The sequence below is a fragment of the Uloborus diversus genome, chromosome 8 (genome assembly GCF_026930045.1).
Source record: "Uloborus diversus isolate 005 chromosome 8, Udiv.v.3.1, whole genome shotgun sequence".
Lineage (NCBI taxonomy): Eukaryota > Metazoa > Arthropoda > Arachnida > Araneae > Uloboridae > Uloborus > Uloborus diversus.
The window spans coordinates 145686653-145700321 of record NC_072738.1 but is presented as its reverse complement, the minus strand read 5'-3'; the positions used below and the strand labels follow the sequence as shown (position 1 = coordinate 145700321).

At 33.0% G+C, this 13669-nt stretch overlaps 1 protein-coding gene across 3 annotated transcripts in view; it reads right to left on the bottom strand.

Annotated features, from left to right (window-relative positions):
- Positions 1-13669, bottom strand: part of LOC129227445 (fibrillin-3-like) — a 111088-nt gene that overhangs the window by 80160 nt on the left and 17259 nt on the right. For all 3 annotated transcript variants that reach the window (XM_054862006.1, XM_054862004.1, XM_054862005.1), the window contains exon 3: positions 2993-3079. In XM_054862006.1, coding sequence (XP_054717981.1) covers positions 2993-3079 — 87 coding nt within the window. The remainder of the gene's footprint in view (positions 1-2992; positions 3080-13669) is intronic.

The window sequence follows — 13669 nt, the reverse complement described above, 5'->3', positions numbered from 1 at the left end:
TTTGTAAAAAGTGAAACTCAATCTTAATTGTTCGGAATTTGTAAAAATGAATTATTCCACAACAAATCATGCCAAGTTAGAAATAAATGCTCATTGAAAAGAGTTATGATATAAAGATAGACAGATTCACTTCTTGATAAATATGGAGATATTAATACTTAAATAAATGCATACATTGTATATAAAAAGCATACATGTATATATGTACAGTGGCGTACCTAGCATGGGGGACATACAGGGCAGTAATTTGTGGTGTCACTCCTACACCACCCCCCCCCCCCCTACAAACGCAAAAAAAGAGAGGTTTTTAAAGTTTTATGGATAACATGAAATTTATACGATCTCCAAGTATGTTAGGGAAAGGGAAGTCCGGGGGAAAATCCTCTGCAAAATCTTTTCGAAATTGTAGTTCTTAAAACGCAGTTTTAGACAAACGTTGGTGATGTTGTGGGGAGGAGAGGTTTAAAAGCCTCCACGCCTGGAATTTTTTCTGATTTATAATCTTAAATGGCATGCTAGACTATCTTTGGTCTAAATGTTAGTATTTGAAGAGGGTCGGGGATAATTAAAATATTGGGGAAATTATCTGAGTTAAAGTGTTTATATTTTTCAAAAAACTGCAACCCCATTTTTGGGTGATACCCGGGGCGGACCGCCCCCTCAACCCGTAACGACGCAGCTGGTATATTCCATACACACACACACACACACACACACACATACATATATATATATATATATATATATCTATATATATATATATATATATATATATATATATATATATATATATATATATATATACAGGGTGATTATAATTAAAGTTCCACTTTCAAAACGCTGTAAAAACCACTGGTCAGAATGACCTCAAATTTGAACGGAATATTTTCGAAGAAGGGGGAAAACGTATGGCAGAAGAAAAATAAATAGTTGGAATTTTTAGCAATAGATGGCGCTGCAAGTGTCAGAATTCATAAATCAAAACACCTGTCATGCGCACGAGTCATTGAAGTTGTTATAAAAACGCCAAATACACGTTTTTTTTCCTCATTTCGCATCTGAGAAGTTCACTACGACTGTCTCAATGAAAGACCTGGCCGTCCCGATCACCTGATCTTAACCCGTGTGACTTCTGGATATGGGACTATCTGAAGGCTGTTGTGTTCAGTGCTCCGATTGCAAACTTTGCTGAGCTGAAGGCATGCATCGCGCAACACATTCTAAACGTGACCCCGGAAAAACTTCGATCAGTTGTGGAATATGCTGTTTCTCGATTTCAACTTGTTACAGAAAACGGGATACATTATATTGAATATCTTTTGCGCCTGTCTCACGAAAAATAAAGACCGATTTCATTTTTAACTGATGCTTTTTATGCGGTTTTCGGCCTCAGGACAATTAAAAACCGATTTTTCCCATCCGATGTGATATGACCTTGCCGTGTTGGATGAGCTTACTTAACTAAGTATCACACCTGTACCCTCGTGCACACTAAGAAGTACGGTGTTTTAACGTATAGTTTACACCTTAGGTAATATTTTATGATTTATTTGTCATTTGTAGTCGACCACTATTAAATTATGATGCTTACAGCGCCATCTGTTGCTAAAAATTTTAACTATTTATTTTCTTCTGCCATCAAGTTCCCCCCTTCTTCGATAATATTCCGTTGAAGTTTGACGTCATTCTGACCAGTGGTTTTATTTTTACAGCGTTTTGAAAGTGGAACTTTAATTATAATCACCCTGTATATATATATATATATATATATATATATATATATATATATATATATATATATATATATATATATATATATATATATACCGGGTGATCCAAAAGTCAGAACCAAATTTTAAAATTATTATTTTCTAAAACGAACAAAGATAAAAAAAAAAATACAACGAACCAAAAAAATAGTTCTGTTGGCGACCAACAGATGGCGATGACGAATTTCTGATCTAGGATAATGCAAAGCAACAAACGATATAAAAAGGAGCAACGACAAGAGGTAATGGTATTCGAAGCCAATATGTTTAGAAATGCTGTCCACTGTTGAGAAAGGTCGTTTAGCTATAGCGCCATCTGGTGGTCGTCAAGTAAAAAGCCAAGTAAAATGTGTGCTATACAGAAAAAAATGCAAATGGAACATATTATTAGCAGCAATATAAATATGAATAGAAAACTAAAACTAAAGTGACTTGGTAAAACGCACCAATTGCTACACTGCAAACGTATAAACGGGAGCTTGTACCTAATTTTTGGTATACGCACAAATTTATTCGTTTGCAGTGTTGCAGTTGATGCGCTTTGCCCAATGATATTATGCTGAGCGAATTTTCGAAATCTATACGATTCTCTTTTAGTCTAGTTTTAATTTTTTTGGTTTTTCAACCATAAGATGGAGTTTTCACTGCTGATGATAAGCACTGACTCCATCACTTTAGCTTTCCATTTACCTATGCATTACAGTTAATAAGTTTCTCCTTTCAAGAAATAAAAAATTAATTGTTCAAATACACAAAAAGCTTACCAATGGGCAAACAACTGCTTTATAAGTGTATGCCGTGTAATTGTTTTCAAAATTTAGGAACTAAAATGTTCGAAGGATGATTATCCTGTGTGAAGAAACTTCTAAATATTATTATAGAAACAAAACGTCAATTTAATCTCTGGTAACAGTGAAACCTTGGTTAATACAACGAGCAATAACACCTATTCGTACAAAATTACAGAAGTATCAATGAAAACAATAACATTATAAATTTTAATAAATGAAAAAAAATTCGAACGTCATTTTTTTAAATGTTTTCTAAAAAAAAAAAAAAATAGCCTGCATTGGAAACCGGATAATTTAATATTTACAGCATCAATTTTAACTTTAACTGGTGGATATTTCGGGCGTTTTCCACAAGATAGCTATATTAATTGCTTTAAGATTATGGTTCTATCCTGATCTCAACACATTAATAATTATGAAACTAAAACTTACCACAATAACCTTTTTCATTCCGTACCATATCCGGTGGACAATTGTCATAGCAATAGGGCATAAGCTTGGGAATGATACATCGTCCAACTGAAACATTTTTTTTTTTTTTTTCAGTTCAAAATAGAAATTACAAGGTTTTATCAAGAAATATCATAATCGAGATTTTACATACTCTTAATACCACTTCTAAATGTATACGTATTTAGATTTTGATAGATTGAAACACTAGATTGAAGGCAAAGCCCGTGCGGGTACCACTAGTTTTAAATAAATGGGCACTTAGGCAATCGTGTCTGGTTAAAAGCCGAAAAAGGTAAACAGCAAAACTTCATGGATGGTCCGGAACAGTCGATCTATTAGGTGTTCCCAGGCCTATCCCTTAGAGCAACTCCACAATGGGAGGGGACCCACTGTAATGCCACAAAATTAGGAAGAGAATTTAATAGCGACCTACAGCCAAAAAGGCATTTAGAATTCAAACTTTATAATTGGAGATGGCTTAGAGTGCGGACTTGGAGTTATACAGGATAATTACGTTACTGAATTTGTGCTTCAGCACATTAATTTGTTTCAAGGCAATATAAATTGCCTCCTGTTCACCATCACAGCTTGTAGAAGCCATGTCAACGGTTCTACAAAAAGCAAAATGTTCACAAAAAAACTCCTGCACCATCTTCAATGCAACTTTAAAACATGGTGCCATCTGTGTAGACATGATTCCAGATATTTGCATATTATATGTATTCAATAGTTTTAACATATGCTATAATACGAATTGGAGAGTCACCCATATTACGTTTGTCACTTCACAAGTCAAGATCAATTGACACATTAATATCACAGAAAACTAAGGAGCACTAGGGACTAGCTAACAACTCAACTTCCCGGAAAACATCAATATACTCAGATATCCTGTAATCAACTTCGTTAAAGCCATTTTGAGTTTTCAGATTTCTCTGCTTGCTGTAATCGTATTCTCTCCAAAAGAAGCTACCTGGGAGCCTACGAAGTTTTTCCAGAAGGTTAGCAGAATTCCTGTGAATTTCATTTGTAAGAAGTTTGGAAGATGGCACACTTTTCGAGGGATATTTTTTTTTCTGTGTTAAAATTGAGAAAACGATAGGAATTAAGTATTACGGGGGCGTTACTCCCTCTTAATAGTAATTGCCCATTGCATTTACCACAAAAAGTGAACTGCCCATTGATGGTAATAACCCAGTGGCCAGCTTAAACCAGCGGTCATCCAGCAATGGCGTTGCTACGGCGATGGATCCAAATGATTTATATTTTATCTTAATATATAAAAATCTTTTGTGCGAACGTTTGTCACAATGAGGCTTTTAAACGGCTGGACCGATTTTGATCAAAATTTTTGTGTGTAATTAAGTTGTGGCAAGGCATGGTTTCGAAGCGCGATGGATCGAATCGGAGACGTTTTTGTTAATTAATCAATTAATTAAAATTTAATCTTAATATATAAAATTCTTTTGTGCGGACGTTTGTCACAATAAGGCTTTTAAACGGCTGGACCGATTTTGATCAAAATTTTTGTGTGTAATTAAGTTGTGGCAAGCATGGTTTCGAAGCGCGATGGATCGAATCGGAAACGTTTTTGTTAATTCATTGATTAATTAAAACATTGGATGCTTATATCTCCCAAATGATCAATATTTATTTTATCCTATTGTTGAGCGAGAATTGAAATAAATATTTAACCCGTTGCCAAAGGACAATTCGCAACTCCAGCGCTCGAATACGCTACCTTGCGGTGATTTACAAAACTGCCGGAAAAACTAAAACTTTGCTACGTTGCGTTCCATGTGTGTCTGTTGACGTAAACACAGGCAGTTTGTTCTGAGTATTTATTAACGCAATCGATGTGCCTTAGTTCGATTTCTGTAGCTTTCAGCTACAGAGATTGTTTAGTCCCTTAGTAGTATTCTCGAGCTTCTCAGAATAATGTTAGTTTTCCTTATTTCCTTTTAAAATGTGAGTTGATTGAGAAATGGTTAAAGCGAAAACTCTGGATTAACAAACTTGGATAACGTTATACAAGGTAAAAAAATTTATTGTTTTGTATGAATTTGTAAGAATATGGGTTTTTTTTTTTTTTTAAATCTTAAATTAATTTAACTAACCATATTTTACAGCAGCATTCAGTTGGAATGGACAGTATGCAAAATATTTTCTTGAATATATTATCGTAGAACAAAATGAAAAATGTTTAACCGAGAAAGAATTTACTTTATTCCTTTTATTCTCAGCTGAAAGGTTTCGCCAAATTTGTTTATGGTTATAGTTTTAGTATTGTGCAAGCAAAGTAACCTTGGCGAGATTTCGCATTTTTAGTTAAACCATTTTTAATTTTTATCATGAGTGAAATAAAATGGTAGTAAGCTCACAGAATTCGATAAGTTAAAAGAAATAATGGTCATTCAACCGAAAAGAAAACTACTTCCATATTTCCGTGAGAATTTTGTTGATGATTTGCATAACATGACATAATTAAATCGTGACTCAGAAATTAGAAACATCGAAACAGAAAATTTTTAAATTAACCGATTCGGGAATTCGAGAGAAATAACTCAGCTACAAATGCAAAACAATAAGCGCTAGCCAAGCAAGGCAAAGAAGTATCATCTTCTGTTGATAATAATTCGTAATGTCATATAATTAAATTATCTAGCATTAATTGTTATTCTTGTCAGGCTACAATTATTATTTAGTTTTATCAAGAATTGATAAATATCGAATTCAACATCGTGGAAATGGCTGCTTAGAACTACGAACTACGTAGTTTGCATTAATGTTTGACGTTTAGTAATGCTTCTTGAATTCTAATCTCTTTCTACGTGGGCCAAAATATCCTCAGGACTTAAAATATTGATTTAAAAAGGATAAAACAAAAAAATCATACATACGAACAAAAATCACAACACTTTTAGCATTTTCTTCGTTACCACATGCGTTTGTTTTAGTTTTTTCGTTCGCCATTAGACAGTGACTGCAGTGCCCCTATAGTTCGTTGGAGTTGCGAATAAGAAAGCCAACTCTGCTTTTTGTAACAAAATTTCCTACTGCGATATGTCAATTGAGAATAGATAAAACGTAGAGAAAGAAAGAGAGAGTGAAGCCTTCATTTTTTGAAAGCAACGATTTTAGGTTCAACGATATATTTTAAAGTAAAGTACTGGAAGAAATCGGGTTTCTTTCATTAGGTTCACGCACGCAAAACACGTATTTTTCGTCGCAGTTAAACCATGTGACCGGATCGGTGCTTTAGGTTTTCCTAACCAAATGTTCGGATAGTACCGTAGACAACAACAGCTGTTCCTTGGTTCAAATCCACCTGAGGCACCAATGGCAAGAATACTTTAAGGATTATTAAACTAATCAGTACATTATTAAAGGAAAAGATGGTGGAATTTGAAGATGAAACAAATTTTATTTTCGTCCAGATAAACTATAACATGGTTGTTCTGTACACACAAGATCAGTGCAGTGGAAGATTTTTAGCTTTGGTGGAAGGAACAAATTAGGCAAATGTATGAAGTTTTCGTACAAAAGATGGGACCGCTAATCGGTCGGAGTTCGCTTCGCTCACTGATCGGCTAGATTACAGGAACGTGGTGGCTTGGCGACATTGGCCGTAACAATACGTGACTATTTGTTTACTACTGTTAATGTAATTTATTGTATTTTTTTGTTCATTTGGTGAAATATTTGAAATTGCAAAGAATTGTTTTTGGTTCTTAAAGAGTGTTTAGTCATTTTAGTTGAGGAACGTTTTTATTTTACATCGGGAGGGGGGGGGGTGATTTTCGCTTATTCAGGGTACTGTTTTTATCGTTATCATTTTATTAAACGATATTTTTTCGATTGTTTTATTCTTTTTCATATGAGGGACGTTGCAGCTGAATTGTCCTTTTTTTCTATATTTGTCGTTATTTTTTTATACTTAGTATCAGAGGATGGGTATGGCTGAAGGAACAAACCATACACTCTATAAAGATCTTCCAAGCACACGAGAAAAAATAGTTGATGAAACAACTGCTCAGTGGACACTAGATAAATCAAATTGTAATAAATCAGGGTTGGCAAGGTTTTGGACACTACGGTAAAAACCACGGTAAAAACCCTGGTTTTTACCGTCCTGTCCAAAACCCTTGTGTCCAAAACTGTCCAAAAGTGTCCAAAACTATGTTTTTAGAAAAATTGTATTTTGTGAAAAAACATTAAAAACAGAATAAAATGTATTAAAGTAATGCTTTAGATTGAACATTTATTCAATAAGAACATTCAACTTATTTGTGCAGCTGATTTTAATCTAGTTACATAGAAGTTGAATTCTTGATTACAATTTCAATTTGTATGCATGAGTCTATTTTATTTTTTATTTATTATTTTTTTGATAATAGTAACCAAATTTCCCTATGTTTATGCATGTGTACAAATGAAAGCAGATTGGCAAGGTTTTAACCATCCTGTTCAAAACCCTTGTGTCCGAAAGTGTCCAAAACTATTTTTTGAGAAACTATATTTTGTGAGAAAATATCAAAAACAGAACAAAATGTGTCAAAACTATTTTTTGGACTATTTAATACATTTATTCAATGTGGATATTCAAGTATAAATATATATATATATATATATATATATATAGTATATAACTTATTTATGCAGCTGATTTTAATCTAGTTACGTAGAAATTAAATTCTTCATTAAAAATTTCAATTTGTATGCAGAAGTTTTTTTTTTCATTAACCAAATTTTTCGACATTTATGCATGTGTGCAAAAGAAAGTGTTCAAAATATAGTTCAATAATTGACTTAAATGCAATAAATTACAAATTTTTGTAGTTACAGAATGTATTATATTAAAAATATGAACTAAAAAAAGAATAGCACAAGAGTTTTATAATTAAGTGTTTAATCATCAATTTCTTGTTCTTTAATCTATGATTAAAAAAGTAATTTTTATTAAAACATTATGTAAAAATTATTTGCAAAAACCATTAAAAAAATTAAGCTTTTTTTTCACCTCAATATTTATTGCACATTTAATAACATTCCTTTGAGTTATAAATGGAACTGAAATTAGTTGTCTTGGTAGTGTTGTGTATTTCTTTTCATAACTCTACCAACTGTTACATAAGGAAGATTTTATGTACTAGTTACTGACATTTCTTTAAGTAAAATATTTTTTAAATGAATATTTGGAGAATAATATTATCAAATACTCATTAATTAAACTTCATTAATATCTATATTTATGCATTACGAATATTGCATTAAAACAAATTGATTAGATTACACCCCTTTAGCTTTAGCATAGTTTTGGACAGTTTAAGACAGTTTCGGACACTTTTGGACAGTTTTAGACAGTTTTGGACGGTAAAAACCACCTGTCCTGTCCTAAACCAGTTTTGGACAGTCCAAAACCCAACCCCTGTAATAAATATACGCATTCTGACACCAAGCAGCTTAAAACATTTTCTATTTACTTATTTTTTTCAACAAAACGGTTCAAACACTTGATAGTTTATTGAAATTTTCAACTTTTCAATTTACGAAGTTTGAACAGAACAACGTGTGTTGGGTCCTCTAGTTGTTATATATAGCAATTTCTAAATTCTCCACTATTAATTCTTCACATCTCCGATAGATGGTAGTATCGAGCGAACATTTTGGGGTCGTTTTGCTATATGTCAGAGTTCCCAAACTTTTCTCGACTCAAGGCAGCTTTAAAGAAATTAGAATTTTTTCAAGGCACCATAGCCTATTTATATTCTCCCGCTCTAAACACAAAAGTCGTATTTACACTTTTTATCATAATTGAGTTACGGTCACCAGGTGATTCTTTGCCAAATAATTTACCTAAATACAATGTTTTATGGTAATTTGTGACTGGGAAATATTTTTTAAAATATCTGAAAAAGTTGCATTTGAATCAAATGCATTGAGTTGCAAAACTTTAAAATGGCTATTTCTCATTTTGAACTTAGATGCAGATACGACATTTGCGTTGAGTGCAGCAATACTCAGATATACATATACAGGGATTTGTATATATATTGTATACATATACTTGTATACACATACAGGGTGTTCCGTTTTAATCTGCAGGACCTTTATTTTCGCAACCGTTAGTCCTAGATGCATACTTTCAACTGCAAAAATGCTTAAAATCAGATGCAGAGCTAAGATATTGAAAGTTTGAAGCAAAAATATAAAAATAACAATTTTTTTTTTAAAAATACTAAGCATTTTTCATAATGCACTCAAAATGACAAAATAACTTTTCTGGGTCAGAAAGAACAATTTTAGTGTTTAAAATACACCGCCAGCTCAGTTATTCCATCCGAGGACTGCAGTTTCGTGCTTTTAGCACTCATCAGCCCGGAATAGGAATTACATGAGCTGGAGGCGAAAAACCTCTTAAGGGAGCCAAGAGGAACTGAGCTGGCGCTGTATTTTAAGTATTTCTGCCTTAAACCTGGCTTTAGGGCGGTAACTTACTACAGTTTAAGTGTATTCCTGAAGTTTTCAATTATTCCAAGAAAAAGATTTCTCAAACGAAGAAAATTGCGGCTCAAGTCATGTAGAGAATGTTTTATCATTATCTAGCTTTCAATCATAAATTTGAGTGTTGAAAAATGCATATTTTTCTTAATGGGAAAGTTTGAAATGACTTGAGCGCACTTTTCTTCGTTTGAGCAGTCTTTTCTTGGAATAATTGAAAACTACAGGAATACTTAAATTGTCCTTTCTGACCCAGAAAAGTTATTTTGTCATTTTGAGAGCATTATGAAAAGTGCTCAGTACTTTTTAAAAAATTCTGTTATTTTAAAGCTTTTCGTTTTCAGACAAAATTTTTATGTTCAGAGAAGCCTTGATTTAAAATTTTCATTATGTTTACTATTAAAATTATTGTCGCAAGGCAACAAAATTTACAACAATGGGTTTTATATTAAAACATTTAATGGAGAAATTGAATGAAATTTGCTGTCTGCCATCCTAACCGAAAAAACAGTTTTGTTTTAGAATTTAAATTTTCACCGTTAAGTAGTACCTTATGATTAAGCAAATCATTTAGTGAAATCCCGAAGTCTCTAAGTGGTCTAGTTGCTGAGATATAAGCAAATTCAGGCCTCAGATTACTCCGTGACAATCAAGCCAACTATAATAAAAACTAGTATGTTGTGGCCATCACGAAACTTTCTTCTATATATTTCCTTTTTCTGATCCCTCCCCATGCTTGACGAGGAAGCAATATTCTCAAAAAAAAAACAAAATTACACATGCAAAAACTTGACGACCATCCCAATGTCTGAATTATTGTAAAAGTAAAGCAAAGAGCGAAAATTGAAAGTTATTTTAAAAGCCTTGCTTGAATTAATTACAAATATTTTATTTGTTAACAAGCATAAGATGGCAACAGTTAAAAATTTTAAATCATTGAGATAATATTTCCGATCATTTCCATACAATTAAAATCACGAGAAATACGCAGACGACAATCTATTACGATTTATCTTTCTTATTGCTGCATTAATAAAGCTATTTTTATTCGCAAAAAAAAAAAAAAAAAAAAAAAAAAAAATCAACACCTCTTGGAGCGATTGGCGTCAAAATTGAACCAAAGCCTGTTTACATATGGATTAACATATATTCCAAATTTCAACCAGAATGTAGTATTACTTCTTGAGATAGGGCACTCACAATGGAAAAAAAGAACGGGCGATTGCGCTACTCCCTTTCTAGCTGTTGACACCAAAATAAAATCAGCTCTTATACCCACTAAGGGCTACTTGTCGATAAATTTTTCTTTCATTCCGTTCATTATTTCTTGAGATACAGCAGTCACAATTGACGACAAAAAAACGTTCTATAGCTCAACCCCCCTTTGAGTTATTGACACCAAAATTGAATCAGCACCTGCTCCTGTTGATGGCAACATATGGACCAAATTTTGTTTGATTCCGCCAGTTACTTCCTGAGGAATAGCAAGCACGCGTAACTCAAAAACCGTCCCATTGCTCCACCCACCTTGGAGGAATTCGCGCCAAAACCCAATGGGCACAAGTTCACATAGGGGCACATATGTGTACCAAATTTCGTTCGATTTCATGCGGTAGTTTTTGCTGTAGAGCGGCCACAAAAAACTGGTCACACACAGACGTGACACACACACACACATACACACACACACACACAGACAGACAGACATTTTCCAAAAATAGTCGAAATGGACTCAGCACACCTCAAAACGTTCGAATCCGTCAAAATTCGAAATTCGAAAATTTGCACGAATCCCATACTTTCTTCTATATATTAGACTAGCAAAAATACCCGGCGTTGCCTGGGTCAGTAATAATTATGAGAAACAATCGTTACTTGCCCTTGTTTTCTGTTTTAAGCGAAAGAATTTAAAACAAACCTTTTTGACGTGATTAAAAATCGAGCTTCTTCCTTACTCATTAAACTAAAATAGCAATAAGTATAAAGAACAAAATAGTATTTAATTAGAAACGAAAGCACGACATTTAAACATATACAAATTTGAAGAATTTCCGATTTTATTTCCGAATTATTTTACACAGTATTTTTTTTTTTTTTTTAAGTATCTTTGATTGGCGATATTTTGTTTATATGGTGAAAGCTGAGAAACATTATAACGTAGTCATTGGGCTCAAAAGCAGCGACAGTGGAAAAAACTGCCAAATGCATCAGCTACTGAAACCTTTCTGAAAAAATTCTGGCGATATTTCTGCTGGTTGGTTGGATATAGTGAGCAAGTGTCCAATCAGCATAAGTTCCGTTTAAAAGTAAAATTATCAGCCAAATCCATTAATTTTTAGCCAATCTCGTGGAAAAACGTTACTTTAAGATTTGACTTGAGAAAAGCCTCAAAAAGTCAGACGAAATGCAAAAATATTCAACAATACAACAATTCTTGGGAGTTGAGATGACACACTAAATAATGACTTGGCTTGATGAAAGCCTTCGAACAGGGAACAAAAAAGCTCATAACTCGTTTTTTATACAACTTAGAAACTTCGAACAGGTGCTATCTTCAGCAGAAAAATTGGCGCTTTCGATGGACATATAATGTTAATATGTGCACGTTTTTTTCCACCCTCCAATTGGGGCATTTATGCGAAAATTGGGACTAAAATTGGAATAAAAAGGGAACTATCAATCGGATTTTTTTCGAACTGGTCTATTCACCAAATATCCTAAATAAACAAACAAACCACTGACGTAGACCGGAAGTAGCGAGTCTTATTTCCGGTTAAGCGCCCATCTCCATTGCTAGAGATAGGTGTTCATAGCGAAAGCGATTTTGTTGTGCTTCTTTAAAAAGCAGAATAATGTCTTCTGCGTATTTCAATGCATTAAATAAGAAAGACAAACTTAGTTATTGTTAAAAATTATCTTTCAATGGCTGTGACCTTACCGATCCTTTAGTAGATGGATGGCGAATCTATTGCTAACGATTGATGTTTACAGTGTTCAGGCAATTTTGTTTTCTTTCAGTTCTAGGTAGAATCATGTCTTTTGCGTATTTTGATGCAGGAAATGAGTATAATAGGCTTTGCTATTCTCAAAAAATGTCGATCAACGGATCTGATTTTCCTGATCCTTTAAATACAGAAATAAGAAAAAAAAAAAAAAGAGTTTTCGTTTGTCGATCATTACGGCGATTTTAATGATAAGCATTTATGAATACCTCCTAAACAGAAATAAAGTTGATACAAAGTCTGCTTTCAAGAATCACAAATCTACTGGATTGCAAGTACGTTGTGAATTGTAATTCCTATTCTTAAGTTGAAGCTATTTTTTCAAAGATGGAAGCTTTTCTGCACTGTGTTCACACAGAATGGCTATGACAGGGAGTTTTGGTGTCATATTCAATCAATTCTCCTGTTGTAGCTTTTCAGTTCACACACACTTATTACAGTTGTTACCTAATTTTCAGGTTTGATTTTTAATATATTTTATTACATATTTGTTCATTACTTTTTTTTTTTTGTTTAATCAACTTGCTTCTGTAGCAAGATTGATAGGCATAAAAAAAAATTGAAAGATAACAAAATTTAAATTTAATCTCCGAGTGCTTTCTCCTGCGTTAAAATTGCTTTGAATGTAATACCAATAGCTGTACTATGATACTATACTATAACTTTAATTAATGTGTTTGTTTACCGATTGTCGAATATCTAAATTTGTTTACAATTAGAGCGCCTGATAACTCGTCAATAACTCGAAGTCCCAAGAGACGGGCTAAATGGTTCGAGTTATTGATAGTTCGAGCTATGGGAAGTTTTTTTCTCATGATGTAATGAATAGTGGTTCTTTATTTTAATCACACAAATCAAACAGTTTGAAACCCGTCAAAACACTGGAAACTTTCAGCTTTGCAGGAAGCAAATAAAAAATTGTTCAGGTTGAGTTTTTCTAATAATCAATTTAATATAGATCAATATAGATCTTCACACATTACAGTAAAAATACAAGGCTGATGAAATTAAGGTGAATGTTTCCAGCTCATAAATACCTCGCACAAAGTGTTTATACTACATAATATTCATTAAGATTCAATCCTTTCGCTTTAAAGCATTGGCTTTGATTCGACGATCAGGACCTTTAGAAATTTGAACATCTTTATTTCTG